Genomic DNA, 16,988 nt, shown 5'->3' on the forward strand with positions numbered 1-16,988 from the left:
GACAAACGGAACAGCAGCACACTGATAACAGGATACATTGCTGCCAAGTGTAAGTACTTCAAACTTCAATCAATTTATATGTTTCAGTACTCCTAAGATCATCCAGTCTAGCACCAGGGGAGTGATTTTGGACATTAGGTTTTTTATGGTGGGGGCTGTTTGTCCATATACATTGGTCAACCTGGTCATCCCACTACATGGCCCTTCATTGTCATACCTCCCCCTAATAGGTGCATTATATATGACTGGACACACTGGCAAGCATTTCATTCAGAAGACACATGCATTCATTGTTACGTTGTTACATCATGATCATTTGAAAATGCTACATTCATTTTGTTTCAAGATGTCTCATGCTCACTTTTAAGAGCACAGATACGGAGTTTTGCTCCATTTTTTCTATTGCTATTTACTAAGTCCCCCCGGCGGCAACACTGGGGCAAAACCAATGCCAGAACCAGCACTGTATGGAGCAAAACAATGCCAGAACCAGCACCATATGGAGCAAAACAATGCCAGGACCAGCACCGGATTTATCAAAGAAAAGCAATCCAATTGTAAACAGTTGTAGGTTTTCCCTTAACAAGAATCACAACCAACAAAACGACCAAAATTTTAAAGTCTCCCAGTCAATATGCAGATTATCACTGTATGATTAGGTCTTTTCCTTGGATACCAGCATACTAATGTTTATTAGTATTATTATTATTATTTTATATTGCACACTGCAGGATATTCAATTAGTGATCTTTTCCATCTCCAGGTGTCAGTCACCGCCCGGGACGATGTGCCCTCATTTGGACCTGCTCTTCCTAACCCTGCTGTGTTTCAAAAGGTTAGTGCAACGTATAATCCATCCTAGAAGTAAAGTGAAGCAGTACGAGGCCTTAAAGGTTTCGTCTTGGTTGCCTTTTTAAAAAAGTTATTTAAATGAGTTTGTAATAGGGATATGCTGAAATGTGGAAGGGGCTTGACCAACTTTATCTCCTTCCTTTTGTGTAATATCGCTTTGGGTTGAGCAGAGCCTTGCAGATGCAAAAAACATGCCAATTCATTACAATAACAGGAATCCGACTCCCTGGCTGCAGTGGAAGCACTGTATGCCAAGAGATAATGGGGAAAAGCAGGTTGCAGACCTGTCTGAGACATGTGAATGTGCTCACAGTAGAGCTGAACTAATTGTTTTTTGCAAATTTGGATCTGCAGCGGATCGGTCGGTTCCTTTGGTAAGTGGATTTGAGCGAATCTATGTCAAAAAGGGCAATTCACGTTTTGCGGATTTTTTATTATTACCAATACATTCCATGGATTTCACAACCCGTGGACAGAATTGTAGAATCCAATCCGTGGATTCGGGAATCCGTCCTTTACAATCCGACAACAGATTGCTGAATCCGCGGATTGGAGTCTACAAATCCGTCCACGGGTTGTATCCAATGGCGGATTTTGATGAATCCGCACAGATTGAAACTGGCCAAATCCATTTGCGGATTTTTACACGGCATAATGGATTTTGGTGGTAACATCAGCGAAAATCCGGGAAACGGATTTGTGCGGATTCGCCCGTCTCTGCTCACCAGACATATTTGTATTTGTTGTTCATTAAGAGGGAATGTATTGCTGAAATACATATAAATGCCCACAAGGTGTCACTGTTGTTCTATACTTTCTATTAATGAAATTACTAGGAAATGAATCACTTGGTATTCACCGCAAATTTTACTATTAACAAAATAACAAAAGTTTCCATTTATTTTCATTCTGTGGGGGATAAATTAAATCAGAGCACTGAGAGTTTTGTAAATGAAAGGTACATTTATTTGTATTATCAACTATATATATTATCAACTTGAGTATACGTGCAACTGGACGCTTTGACCGTCTGAGTATAAGGCCTCGGCCAAGCTTCCCGCTGGCGTGCTGAGGCGCGCTGAGGCTCAGGGAAAGCGGGTGCTTTCCCTGGCCTTGCGGGTGCTTTCCCTGCACGCCGTCAGGGGGCGGGCCGGGGGCAGGCCAGTGACGTCACGGAGCTGGTTCGCCCTCATTGGGCGAACCGCTCACATGACCGGCCCTGCGCTCCGGCAAGCGGGAAAATTTTACATTTCCCTAAGACCTGCGCTTCCGCGCGCTTGCGGAAGCGTAGGCGAGCCCCTACTAAAGCTGCTCTAATTGCGACTGTAGGGGCTCAGTGCTGAGCGGAAGCGCGTCTCAGCGCGCCTCCACCAGCAAGCAACAACCATGGACGAGGCCTAATATGGCCAGCAGATTTGTAGCATGGATCTGAGAGTCACTTCCTCACTGCCATGGAGACTATACCTTTGCAGTACCCAAGATTCCCAGCAGGTGGCAACCATATAATATTCTCTGCATCATGTGGATCAAATCGCCATCAATTATTTATCAGCTGCTTCATTTTGAATAAAACCATCTCTGTTCCTTATGCTGGAGGAGTCGGACTTCATAGTATCTGAAGCTAACATGAAAATGATTATTTAAGACCAAAACTCTAAGTGCAGATATCACAGTATATATAATACATATTGTTTTTATTAGAGGGCAGTATGGAGATGAGACCTACAGATGTAGCAAATATTATTACCCTGGTCACCATGAGTTAATACACAAAACCCAATTAAAAACACGTGTGTTAATGCCATTTCTCCATACCACTACTGTAAAATAACGTGTCAGTGTTAACGCAACGCATTGCCTTCCTGCCTCTCACCTGTCTCCCCTACAATCCATCCTAATTGCTGCAGCCAGAATCACTCGACTATTTCCTAAATCTGTCTCAGCGTCTCCCCTGCTGAAATCCCTCTCCTGGCTTCCGATCAAATCCACTATCACACACTCAATTCTCTCCCTCACTGTTAAAGCTTTACACTCTTCTGCTCCTCAGTCCTAATTTCTCACTATGCACCATCCCGACTCTTGTGTTCTGCTCAAAGATGTCTTCTCTCTACCCCTTTTGTGTCTAAAGCCCTCTCCCACCTTAAAACCCTTCTCACTGACTACCCCACACCTCTGTAATGCCATTCTTAGGGCCGCAGATGGGGGGGAGGAGGGAGAGCCGGCACAAGTGTCCCGGGCCAGGTGGCTGCGGGGGTGTGGCTGCCAGTCCTCTAGTTGCCGGGCCAGGCTCTCCCTCAGCTGCGGCCCTCTCTCACGAACTGTCCCACGCTGAGCTTCTGATGCCGGTGCGCACCTGGCCTCTCTGACGCGTGCCAGAAGCAAGCTCGGACCAGCTTCCAGCGCGCACCGACATGAGAGAGAGGACCGCGTGCGCGCGTACTGGGACCACGAAACCGCGCATCTTGGGTATCCATCACGGAAGGTTTGTTGGGGTGAGGAGACGGTCTGCGACCGCCATGGATGGCGAATCCTCACAATGAGGAAAGAGGGAGTAAGAGGGAGACGCAGGGGAGAGAAATACATGAGAGGCCGGGAGGGATTGAGTGAGAGTGGGGTAATTAATGGAGGGGGTGAGTGAGAGGGGGTGAGTGAGAGGGGGTGAGTGAGGAAGAGAGGGAGTGAGATGGAGGGGAGAGAAAGACATGGGAAGAGGGAGGGAAATGCGGGGCTCGCATGACCACCAACAGCGGGGGGGGGGGGCTACCTCCAATCCTTGGCCCCGGGAGATCTGTCTGCAGCCCTGGCCCTTCCCCTCAATATCCGACCAGCACCCTCTCTATCCACCTTTAAGACCCATCTTAAAACACACCTCCTTAATGAAGCATATGAGTTTCACCGTGCCTGATACTTTACACCTCATACGTAAACCTCTTTGTACGTTAATAGGAAATGTGGATAAAATAATGGTGGACAGACACACACATATACTAATAAACTAGACGTTAAATAGCTGTTACCCAATAAGGCTTTAACCCCTTGATGAGGAGTGTGGGCAAAGGGAGGGAGAACCCATAATACCCTGTGGTGATGATTACTAACAACATATAGTGTGACCCTATGTGCCCTGATGTCAAGTGGTCAGAAGAGTCAGGGCTAACACCTGAATGAACTATATGTGCAAAAGTTGTTACACAACTGGTGTTATGTAGGTGAGGGCACCCCAAATTCCCCAGGGGATGATTATTCAAGGGATGCAAAGAGCAGCGAGGCAGATAAACTAGTCAGCTAGTGTGGATTAGCCTGTCTCGTTAGAGTCTGCTCATATAAAATCAGAACACTCGGTGATTACTCACAACTGGTGCAAGTCCCTAAATATGTATCAGCTATTTGTATTAAAAGTGTTGCTTGTGGTACAGCAACAGAGGAAGCATATGATATTTGCTTGCCTAGTATTGTTACTTATAGGATCAGCGTTCCAACGTCCACAGCGTGCTATAAGTGCAAGCACATATATTTGTCTTATCTTAACAATCTTAGTAGTCAATTTATGCAGTGCTTGTTGTTAAGCAGAAGAACCAAAGTGTATATAAAAGGCTGGAATAGCGGTGGTGCCTATTGGTTGAAATATGTCTATTTACATACACTTTCGACACATTGTATGTACATCTTGTTACCTTAGGCGCATGCTACAGCCTTAAATTGCACATGTGAATAGCTTGCAGCGGTATTGCTGTGAATGAGATCAGGCATACACACTCCCCAGAGTCGTGATCTATTAGAATCTGAGATATAGCCAGTCATTAAGTGTGGTCCTTTGTACTTGTCAGTAACATTGGGTCAGTGACTCAAATTTCCTGCAGTGCCGCTAAGGTGGGTTACCCTCGGCGATCACACTCCTTAAATATGATAAGTTAAGGTCCGGAGTTATTGCTAGGTTTTTCACACCTGCTTAATGTCCATGTTAGAATTATTGGAATATCTAAATGCTAGGTTCATACTCAGGATGAGTATGCGCTGCAACACTAGTAAGCATTGGTAAACAGTTAGGCAGTCGCCGCCCCGCTGTTATCCCACGTGAGGACGTTACGTCGCGGCGACACACACCGACGTACGTTTCACATCCAATGACACTTCTTCAAGGAGACTGCTGCAAGAGCTATTCCATTCCCTCCCTACCCTCCCTATCATTACCAATTAGATTGTAAGCTCTTCGGGGCAGGAGCTCCTTTTCCTAAATGTCACTTTTATGTCTGAAGCACTTTTTCCCATGATGTGTTATTTGTATTATTTTGTTATTTATAGGAATGTCACGTGTATTACTGCTGTGAAGCGCTATGTACATTAATGGCGCTATATAAATAAAGATATACATTCATATATACATTGCAGGCAATAACGCATGCTACATCTATAACTGAGAATGTATATTGGCTGGCTTCATTCCCTTTACATGGCGTCACATACATTTTTATTTCTTTTTAAATGGCACATGGTTTTCACAGCCAATCAGATGGCGTGTGAACCATTTGTTACTCAAATGTGACGTCATAGGCCATATTTAAGGCCGTGACGTCTCATTTGAGCTAAAGAAGCCTACAGGTCAACATCGTGGATTTAAAATGGGGTTGTTGGATTGACAGATGAAGACAGAAGATAAAGAAAATAAATAATCACAGATGAAGAAAGAAGATGATAGTAGATTAAAGAAAGAAGAATTTTGTTATCTGTTCTGGATGTTCAAGGTGGATGGCGTTGGATTGAGTTTCATGACATCACGGTCTGAGAGCTTCCTAATTCCACAGGATTCGGAGGGCCAACGCTTCTAAAGGTAAGATAAATATTGAATGTATGTCATTTTATTTTTACAGGTTTTTTCATAGGATTTATCTTTTTTTATGTTTTGCAATGCCCATTGACTGCTAATGTATTAATCTGTGCCTGTTTAGGGTATAGATGAATACAGTGGGAGATAATGCATTTTTGGCCAAATGCATTTCTTCTATTGACTGTTTATTCTCTATTTCTGTTTATTGTTTAGATAAATTGTTTTGAATTGTGATGGCTTGTTTTAAAAAAAAAATCAGATTGTTTAGCATTTTTATTTAATGATGTATTTTGTTGGCTACTGGTTTTAATTGATGTGTTGCCAAGTGGTTGTATTAATTAATTGTTGTGTTGGTTACTGCTTTTATGTATTAAATGTACTGTTTGGCTAGTGGTGTGATTTATTTAATTGAATGCCTAGTGGTTTTATTTCTTTAATTTATTGGCTAGTGGTTTTATTTAGGTAATTGATTGGTTGGCTAGTGCTTTTCATTTTTGATTTTGGGAGTTTAGGTGCTTGTTGTACTGTATATGTTTGATTATTGTGTATTTTGGACATTTATGCTTTTGTGTTAGGGTGACCATTGACTGCAATAGTAGCTTATCATGCCCATATTATATGGGTATGATGTACTACTATGCCAATCAATGGGTACAGGGTGGGTATAGTTGGTCCGGGGTAGGTGGTTAGGCCTCCCGGGTGGGTAATGGGGGAGGGTGGGTTAACCCGGGTGGGTTAACCCCTTAACTACTATGGTGGTTATTAACCGTTAAGGTGATTAAGGATTTAGGGGCCATTAGAATGTATTTTTTATGTATTCTTTCTGGCAACAGAGGATATGGCCCTGCAGTATGCTGATGGGGACGCCCTTCCTAATGGCAGGGGTAAGTAGAACGGTTTTATTTACTTTATTTATGCTGGCTAGCTAATGTTTTATTTAATAATGGGCAAATTATCTATTTTCCATATCTGGATAATAGTTATTTTGCACATTACTATACTGTATGTGTTTTGGGGGAGGGGAGGTGTATTTATGTAGGCCATCTTTATTTATTTTTACAACACGAATGGTACCGCAGGCAAGCGGGGACCCACGGGGACCACCCGAGGACCCCCGGGTGCCCATGGTGACCACCTGAGGACCCCCGAACACCTGCGGGGACTACCTGGGGACCCCGAACACCCGTGGGAACCACATGAGGGCCCCCAGACACCCGTGGGGACTGCCCAGAGTCCCCTGTCGGCCTCTGGTATTAATCCTGTGTATAAAAATAAAATTATGGTTTTATGTGGGGGCACAGGGGTTGGGTGGGTTATGTATTGGTGTTTATTACATATTTTAATGGTTATTGGTGGCCTAGGAGGTGGGTAGTAGGGCTGTTGTGTGTATTTTTGTTTATTGTGGGTAGCGGGGGTGGGTCAAGGGGGTAGTGGCCCCAAGGATGGAAGTTTAGGCCTACCGGGTGGGTAGCGTGAGGGGTTAACCCCTTCATTACCATAGCGGTATTAACCGCTACGGTAATGAAGGGGTTAAGTACACCCGCAATCCCCCCGCAAGGCCTAAACACATACCAAGAGCCAAATACCACCTTCACCCACCCCCGCTACCCACAATTAGCATGGCACTGGTGGTTAACCCCTTCATTGCCATAGCGGTTAGCCGCTAAGGTAATGAAGTTGCCTGTAAATGCATTATTCATGCATCTGATTCATGCCGTGGGTCTCCGGTGGTGATATTAATGGGTATCAGTCTCCCGGCATTAATTCGATGCAGTAAAAATGCATATTTCTTTTTCTAAGTGCCGTCTCGCCGCTTATCGGCAGCTTCTCACCACCTTGCCAACTTTTCCTGGCGAGACGATTCGGAGAGGAAATCTCCATTCTAGTGCGGCGATCAGCCTCGATAAGCTAATCAGGGCTACTAGAATAGCGCAATTTTGACAAGCTGGCGATAAGTTGCCGAAAAGCTCTCTTATCGCCAAATTATCGGGGCTTACTGAATAGCAGTAGGCTTTTTTGACGATAAGTGGCGTATCTCTGTTTACTGCATGAGGCCCATAATCTGGTGCATAATGCTTCTACGTCTCCAATTAACACGCCCCTGTCTCTCATCACTATCAGAACTCGCAGTTCCGGGAGTTGTTACTCACAAAGCTGATTAATGCGGAGGTCAGCTGCTACCAAGCCGAGAGGTTCTCAAAACTGCAGGTGAGAAACAGCTGGGAAAGGGCATGAAAGCTCAATAACAGTTGTCACACATTAGTCCTTTTATTGACATATATACAGTATGCTGTTTCTTTGCCCGCTGCTCTCACGCTCCGGCAGTGACTCCATTCTCACCTACTGTATCTCTGTTTCAAACCCTCTCTCCTCTTCTCAGGAGCGAACTCGTGGCTCTCTCATTGACAGTCTGTATGATGAGCTTCTCCAGCACAGTCAGAGAGTGCTGGGCGCAGTGGATGAGAGTGCCGGAGAGAAGATGGAGAGCGCAGGCAGTGGGTTCTTAGAGAATTTCAAGGTGAGAGAGATCAGCAGATGCACAATAAACACAGAATATACAATGTAACATTCATTGTACCAGAATCTACCGTGAATAGAATGTGCAAACTAAGAACTCATGTGACTTAGAGCGAAACGCTTCTTGTATAATAATATCTAGAGATTTTTGCATACCCTGGCGCTAGAAAAAAATCCCCCCTCCATCCCTCCTCCCCCCTCCCTCTCTCTCCCTCCCCCTCTCTCTCACCCTCCCCCTCTCTCTCACCCTCCCTCTCTCCCCTCCTTCTCTCTCTCCCCTCCTTCTCTCTCCCCCTCCCTCTCTCCCCTCCTTCTCTCTCTCACCCTCCCTCTCTCTCACCCTCCCTCCCCTCTCTCTCCCCCTCCCTCTCAGCCTCCCTCTCCCTCCCCTCCCTCCTCCTCCATCCCTCTCTCTCCCCCTCCCTCTCAGCCTCCCTCTCCCTCCCGCACTTTCTCCCTCCCTCTTCCCCTCACCCTCCCTCCCGCTCTCCCTCCCTCTCTTTCTTCCTCCCTCTCCCCCTCTTTCTCCCTCCCTCTCTCTCCCCCTCCATCTCATCCTCCCCCTCCTTCCATCTCTCCCCCTCCATCTCTCCCTCTCTCCCCCTCCATCTCTCCCTCCCCCTCCTTCCATCTCTCTCCCTCTCCCCCCTCCATCAATCCCTTCCTCCATCCCTCTCCTCCCTCCCTCCATCCCTCTCCTCCCTCCCTCTCCCCCTCCATTCCTCCCTCCCTCTCCCCCTCCATTCCTCCCTCCCTCTCCCCCCTCCGTTCCTCCCTCCCTCTACCCCCTCCCTCTCCCCTCTCCCTCCCTCGCCCCCCCCCTCTCCACCTCCCCCCTCCCCCTCTCTCCCTCCCCCCTCCCTCCCCCCTATCCCCCTCCCTCTCTCACCCACCCTCCCTCTCTCTCCCTCTCTTGGGGAAACTGTCTCAGAGCATCCTCTGTCTCTCACAGACATTTTCTCTCTCCCTGAGGAGTCCCCAGAGGTCTCGTAACTCTCTCTCACAGGGGTGCAGAAGTAGCAGCATCGCAATAGAGAGTGTCCCCGAGGAGAGGAGGTGAGATGTATGTCATTGTGTGGAAGTGTCACTGTGTGTGTGTGTGTTTGTCAGTGTCTGTGTGTTACGCTTTGTGTTTCACTTTGTGTATATTTAGCACTGCATACCCCACATTCAATGTCTGTGTCACTGTGCATTAAATGGCAGCTATATGTGTCTCTCTGATACAATGTTATCATTAGAAGGGAAGAGTACATCTTAGGATTCTTTGGGAAAGTTGATCTCTTTTTGAACATGTCTTGATTTATGAAACAACTCTAGAATAGTAGATAAGGTATTATATGGCTGAGCTCGAACCTCGGACTGCGCCATTAATGTCAGTTTGTACAAAATACTGCACCTTAATTTATGGGAATTAGAAATACTGATGAATGCTTAAGTCGTGTTGAATAGAATTCTTCCAGCCTTTTTGGTTTGGTGTTTGTTTGTATAATGGGTTCTTGTCAACGATATACTGATAGAAAAGGCCGCCAACAGGGGGGAGAGCCGGGACAGGTGTTCCGAGCCCGGTGGTTGTGGGGGACCCGGCTGCCAGTCCTTTAGTTGCACTCCTCCACCTGTGGGCCTCTCTCCCTTACTGACTGTCCCACGCTGAGCTTCTGATGCAGGCGTGCGCCAGGCCTCTCCGACATCGGCGCGCGCTGGAAGCAAGCTGGGCTCAGCTTCTGGCGAGCTCCAGTATGAGAAAGAGGTCCGAAGCGTGCTGACGTCAGAAGCTCGGCGTGGTACAGTCAGTGAGAGTGAGGCCTGCAGCTGGCGGAGAGCTGGGGCCTGGTGGTAACGCCGGCTGCCCGGACCCCCTGCAGCCACCGGGCCTGGCCAGCAGCCTGAGACCATCCCCAAGGAAAATCTGTATTTTCGGGCGGGGCTTTTGTATATGTATTTGGGAGCAGGGGGGTTATATGTATTTGTGAGGTGTTGTATATATATATATACACACACGTGCCAACCCACCCTCCATCACCCCCCCCCCCAACCCCGCCCCCCTGCCAGGCGCACGTGCACTTGGACCGCAGTCTAAGGGAGCCATTTGTCACAATATGTACTTGGTGGTGGTTGTTTTTTTATATGTATTTGGAAGGGGGGGTTATATGTATTTGGAAGGGGGGGTTATATGTATTTGGAAGGGGGGGGTATATGTATTTGGAAGGGGGGGTTATATGTATTTGGAAGGGGGGGTTATATGTATTTGGAAGGGGGGATTATATGTATTTGGAAGGGGGGGTTATATGTATTTGGAAGGGGGGGTTATATGTATTTGGAAGGGGGGGTTATATGTATTTGGAAGGGGGGGTTATATGTATTTGGAAGGGGGGTTATATGTATTTGGAAGGGGGGGTTATATGTATTTGGAAGGGGGGTTATATGTATTTGGAAGGGGGGGTTATATGTATTTGGAAGGGGGGTTATATGTATTTGGAAGGGGGGTTATATGTATTTGGAAGGGGGGGTTATATGTATTTGGAAGGGGGGGTTATATGTATTTGGGGGTGGTTTTGTTTGGGTGTGTATATTGTGTGATGGGGGAGGAGATGAGTGTGAGGAAGAGGCATTGAGTGAGAGTGGGGTAATTTACGGAGGAGGGGCGAGTGAGAGAAGGGAGTGAGGAAAAGAGGGACTAAGAATGTGATGCAGGAGAGAGAAATACATGCAAGGTGGGGGGGAAGGGATTGAGCAAGAGTGGGGTAATTGATGGAGCGGAGGAGAGTGAGAGGAAAGGGAATGAGACGGAGAGGAGAGAAATACATGGGAAGAGAGGAAAATAGAGGGGCCCGCAAGGTGTAAAATGGGGGGGCTCGCAAGACTGCCGACATGGGGGGGGGGCAGTCATAACTCCTAGTCCTGGGCCTGGGGAAATCTGACTGCGGCCCTGCTGATAGATCTCAGACAGAGACACACTCGTATCAAGTATTGCCCAGGACATACTTGAAAACGAGAGGTAACTCTCAATGTATTACTTCCTGGTAAAATATTTTATAAATAAATAAATAAATAATCTGTCCCGACTTGAATGGCGCAATATTTCATGTAGGCATAACTGCAAGCCGGTCTTGTAAGGCAGGGTGTAAGCACCATGTCCCATGCCATGTACAGAACAAAAGTTGAGGCAGATTAGGTTAATGCATAGTGTTTATTTAATAAAGTGTGGAACTGCAACAGTAGAAATGTAGAAGGTCATTAGACAAAGATACTCAGTGCGCCACCTGCCAGTGACACACTGAACTGCAAAAACACAAATAATAATTCCATCTGACCACAACCGAAGTTCGCGCGGCGAGATCGCGGGTGAGGTGCGGACAACACAAGTCCGGCTGTTTAACATAAATCATGCTTTATCTGTATATCATAGAATACGTAAATCAATATGCATTATATTTCAATTGAACATTCTCAAGGGATGATTGATGCGAGGACAGATTTAATGTATCCATGACAACTGTGTGAGCCAATCAGAGAGCTGCGCACTAGGGGATATTATCTGACTGTACCAGTACTGTAGGGATGATCCAGGCACAAAGCCCAGAAAAACGCTGCACCACAAAAACGCAAAAGGGAGATAGTAAAAAACTATTTAATGTGCCAAAAAAGAGAAGATTACACTGACATGTTTCACCAACAAACGGCTTTATCAAAGTGCATCTGTACCAAGTGACTGTACCAATAACAGCTTCTCATATCTTCTGATATTCATATCACATCATAAGGTGATAAGGGAAAGAAAAGAAAGTGCTAAATATTGTAACTTCTCTTTGAGGATGGAGATGGGAGAAACATTCGCACAACTTCACAACTTTGGTGAATTTATGGACATTCGTGGTTGGCCAAAAAATGAAACTTCGCCAGAAATTATCTACTACAAATATCTTACTTAGGCCCATATTCACTAAAGTGTGCTATGCTTTAGCACAGGGGTGCGCAAACTGGGGGGCGCGAGATTTTCTGGGGGGGTGCGGTGGTTACAGAGGCCCCACGCTCTTCCCCAAAGCATTTCAATGAAATGCCGGGGGAGACCTTTGTAACTTCCCTTAGCTTGTCTTTGACGGCTTCGGCGATGCTTCGCCATGGCAACGCGGCTTCATATGATGCCAGAGACAAGGTAGGGGGGGGCACAAGCAGGGGGGGGAGAGTAAGCAGGGGGGGCGCAGACGGAAAAGTTTGCACACCCCTGCTTTAGCACACCCTAACTTCCGTTTCAGGGACTGGGAGTTAAGAAGTGGTACAGCTTAGCACCATATAGTGAATATGGGCCTTAGAGAGCACCTTTATACCAACTATTGCAAATGATTAATGCAAATGCATGTCAATTCATTGGCAAGGATACTGTTGAATTTGTGTGAACTGTGTGAAAGTTGATTATATTTACATATATATTCAGAGGTTTTCATTTATAACTGTGCAAATCACCAAATAGTGTACAATACATGGGGACCAGAGCTGCACATCATACTGCAGACATGGGCTGAGGAGCAAATACAGTGGCCTAGCGAGATGGGATTCTGGGAATGGGGTGCAGGCACTGTTCCACTCACTGTCACTTCTCTCTATGTGCAGGGTGTGTGTCACTTCTCTCTGTGTGCATGGTGTGTGTCACTTCTCTCTGTGTGCATGGTGTGTGTCACTTCTCTCTGTGTGCATGGTGTGTGTCGCTTCTCTCTGTGTGCATGGTGTGTGTCACTTCTCTCTGTGTGCATGGTGTGTGTCACTTCTCTCTGTGTGCATGGTGTTTGTCACTTCTCTCTGTGTGCAGGGTGTGTGTCACTTCTCTCTGTGTGCAGTGTGTGTGTCACTTCTCTCTGTGTGCATGGTGTGTGTCACTTCTCTCTGTGTGCATGGTGTGTCACTTCTCTCTGTGTGCATGGTGTGTGTCACTGCTCTGTGTGCATGGTGTGTGTCACTTCTCTCTGTGTGCATGGTGTGTGTCGCTTCTCTCTGTGTGCATGGTGTGTGTCACTTCTCTCTGTGTGCATGGTGTGTGTCACTTCTCTCTGTGTGCAGGGTGTGTGTCACTTCTCTCTGTGTGCAGTGTGTGTCACTTCTCTCTGTGTGCATGGTGTGTGTCACTTCTCTCTGTGCAGTGTGTGTGTCACTTCTCTCTGTGTGCATGGTGTGTGTCACTTCTCTCTGTGTGCAGGGTGTGTGTCGCTTCTCTCTGTGTGCATGGTGTGTGTCACTTCTCTCTGTGTGCATGGTGTGTGTCACTTCTCTCTGTGTGCATGGTGTGTGTCACTTCTCTGTGTGCAGTGTGTGTGTCACTTCTCTCTGTGTGCATGGTGTGTCACTTCTCTGTGTGCAGGGTGTGTGTCACTTCTTTGTGTGCAGGGTGTGTGTCACTTCTCTCTATGTGCAGGGTGTGTGTCATTTCTCTCTGTGTGCAGGGTGTGTGTCATTTCTCTGTGTCCAGAAGCCTGTTCCTGTGTCCCCACTACCATCAACGGACAACTCCGCCCTCCTGTTGCCAGCAGGTATATGCACCATACACCCTGCAATGGCCCCTATCTGCGATCGGGTGGGGGAAACACTGTTACACTAACATTAAAGATGACAGACAAGGTGTTACATTCATGGGCACTTTATCACATCTACTGTAGGTAGACCTGCGAGGTCTCAGCAGCTTATGTACAAGCAACATGTGTAAAGAACTAGCATTGATGAGTATCCCTACTCCCAAATGTCAGAAGATATTGTTACTTGTAATCCTGCCAGTATTTCCACGTAGTAACTTGTCTGGCTAACTCCCCTTTCTCACTCGGAAATTCCACATCTGCTCTTTATAAATTCCTTGAGGGATGAACTGCTAGAAAAATCAAATATCATCACACATCCAAAAGCTCTTAGTCATCTGAGAATGTTGCGGTTCCAGCAGCACTTATGCATTAATTAATCCGAGGGCTCTAGAGCGGAGAACACTTCCCTAGATACAGGCCCACTTTGCACACACGTGTCCTCCTTAACTGTGCGCGGAAAGCTGCACTTACTCTGCACGAGGTCGGCTAAGAACACAATCATATTTTTAACCTGAGCATTGCTGGAAAGGCCGTCAATTCAATGTATGATATTTTATATAGTGCAACCATTATAATGAGGCAGAACTTGCGTCAGAATCTGGGTTGCTTCCTGCAAGTCCTTTTATCAGTCTTCCAGCTGCAAAACCAGAGCAAAAAGGCAGCACCATTAATAAACAGGCCACTGGGAAGAAATATTGCAAGTTTTGCAGCCAGGAGACTTTGCGATGTCCCCCGCAGAGAGCAGGTACACAGATTGTATGGAATGGAATAATAACGCTGCCAGACGTTTCATTATCAACACACACCTTTATTATATTACCCGTATTTTGTTTTGTTTGTATAAATGTAACCCTACCTGTCAGGCTCCTAAGGAGTTTACATCAACTGTCTCTTATCTTGCTCAGTGCTGGTTACATTGTCAGGGTGCTGGATCCGGGCGGGCGTTGGTAATGCTGCAGTGATGGGCACCAGGAACTTTATTCATACAAACAGCAGCTTTATTCATCACCATTGATAAAGTCTCACTTACATCGTACACATCACTTCATGTATACTCTCACCACTGTTATCTGCTTGTGCCGTCTGCATCCTTTTCCATAGCTGCCCCCTATCTCGGCCCACTAGGGAGGTGCTGAGGTTTTACTAACTCCTGTTGCCTAAGTGATCTCTCTGCTGTGTAGCATCGGTGATGCTCCATCTCCTGTGGGCCCCAACCGGGCCTTGTACTCCTCTCTGTCTGCTGTCAGTATCCCCCTTTCGGGTACTGAATGACATCTCATGGCCTTCTGGGTGAAAATACCTTATCGACCGGCTGATCCAGCTATGCCTCCAGGCTGTGGCTTTGGTAGCCCCTTCGGGGCATAGGCTGCACCTCTGTGAATCCCGAGTGTAGTGTGGAGCCATACCTGGCGACGCTATCTAAATAAGGCACTGTCCCAACTATAAAACAATCCTAGACATATCTACAGTATAACCTATACACACTAATCACTGTGAGGCCCTTACCTGCACCTCCTCCAGGGATTTGACCTTCTAGGAACCTCTGAAATTCCGTCTATCTCCCTGGTAGCACACAACCTCCATACGACCCTTCAAGTAGAACAGTGGTTAGTGCGAGGTACCCTAATCTATTTCACTTCTAAGAACCTCTCCTGACTATGAATAATAATAATATATTTATTATTATTATTATCGGTACCGTGTTAGCCGAGCATTAATAATAAAAAATGAATAGATGATACCGTTCTGTGGCTAATGAAATGCTTTTATTTGTGCGAGCTTTCGAGATACACTGATCTCTTCTTCCGGCGATGTCACATGGACCCTTTCGAGATACACTGATCTCTTCTTCCGGCGATGTTACATGGACCCTTTCGAGATACACTGATCTCTTCTTCCGGCGATGTTACATGGACCCTTTCGAGATACATTGATCTCTTCTTCCGGCGATGTTACATGGACCATCACCGAAAGAAGAGATCAGTGTATCTCAAAAGCTCGCACAAATAAAGGCATTTCATTAGCCACAAAACGGTATCATCTATTAATTTTTTATTATATATATATAAAAAATGTATTTATTTTTCATATCCTGCAATTACATCTGTAGGCGAAAGTGGGTGGGGCTATGATTCTACCTATTCACCCAGCATCATGTGATGGGGAAAGGGCGTTACTCTGTATGGGTCCACACAGTTAACCTTCTAAGGCCCTAGTAATCCCAGAGGGGTGTTACATAAACAAGACACATTTTTGAAATATTTTGGTAGATTAACTGGATTTCTAGTAATATTTTTCAGGCATTAAAAAACTTTTTGCAAGCTGTGAAGATAGCCATGGCATTTATAACCTGCAGAGCTGACTCTCATGTGTTAGTACCCAAGTGATAGAGAAACAAAGTGACACATCCAAAGTTAGGCAGAGCGGACACTCAGATTGGTCTTCCCCCACGTCAGAAACCAGTTCCACATGTCCCAGTATAACCGAGAGTAGAAGCCGGATGGGTTTCTCCAGTCTTGTTGGCCTACTTTTGAATGTTAGAAGCACTGTGACATGTTTGTTTAGAGGATGTGATAAATATACTGTAATAAACTGTTATATAGTACAAAGTATAAATCAGCCCCTTTCTGCATCTCTGATAAATTGACGTGTCCCGTCAAGCTTTCCCGAGCCTTACAGAGCCGTGGCTTTAATGTATGAAGAAATAAATAATGAGATTGTCACTGAGTCACACTTGGGATGAGTGTGAGCCTGAGAAGACACTGAAGTAGCCCAAGCCATGCTGACCTGTTTCCCCTCCTAACTTTGAAGGCCACAGGCATCAGAATGCCGCAGGGGGCAGAGTCCATCCCATCCCTCGTCCAATAGCAGCAGCTTCTGCAGCGCCCAAGGCAGCGAGAGCTCCCCCGAGGACAGGACAATGGTGAGAAATCTAGTGACTGTCTCCCCCCCATTCTGTCCCCTTCCCTCACCCCACCATTCTGTCCATTCTCTTCCCCCCACCCCACAGCATTCTATACTATACCCAGACCCTCCACAGCATCACAGCATCCTGTGTATATACACACACACCTTTACAGTTACATTTTTCAGATATTTCCCCCATATACCACAATTTTAAAATACAATCCTATTGTTTAGTTATGCACCTAAATTTCCCTGTATGTTCTGGGAAATATTAATGTCCATGTATTATAAGGGACTCCTTATAATATATACATTCAAGCTCCTTA

At 46.1% G+C, this 16,988-nt stretch overlaps 1 protein-coding gene across 1 annotated transcript in view; it reads left to right on the plus strand.

Moving 5' to 3' along the window:
• The window catches only part of LOC142502171 (rap1 GTPase-activating protein 1-like), a 35,456-nt gene that overhangs the window by 17,580 nt on the left and 888 nt on the right, over positions 1–16,988 (plus strand). The window contains exons 12-16 of the mRNA XM_075613045.1: positions 764–835; positions 7,799–7,885; positions 8,058–8,195; positions 9,147–9,250; positions 16,567–16,678. Coding sequence (XP_075469160.1) covers positions 764–835; positions 7,799–7,885; positions 8,058–8,195; positions 9,147–9,250; positions 16,567–16,678 — 513 coding nt within the window. The remainder of the gene's footprint in view (positions 1–763; positions 836–7,798; positions 7,886–8,057; positions 8,196–9,146; positions 9,251–16,566; positions 16,679–16,988) is intronic.

Source organism: Ascaphus truei, chromosome 8 (assembly GCF_040206685.1).
Source record: "Ascaphus truei isolate aAscTru1 chromosome 8, aAscTru1.hap1, whole genome shotgun sequence".
NCBI classification, from domain to species: Eukaryota; Metazoa; Chordata; class Amphibia; order Anura; family Ascaphidae; genus Ascaphus; species Ascaphus truei.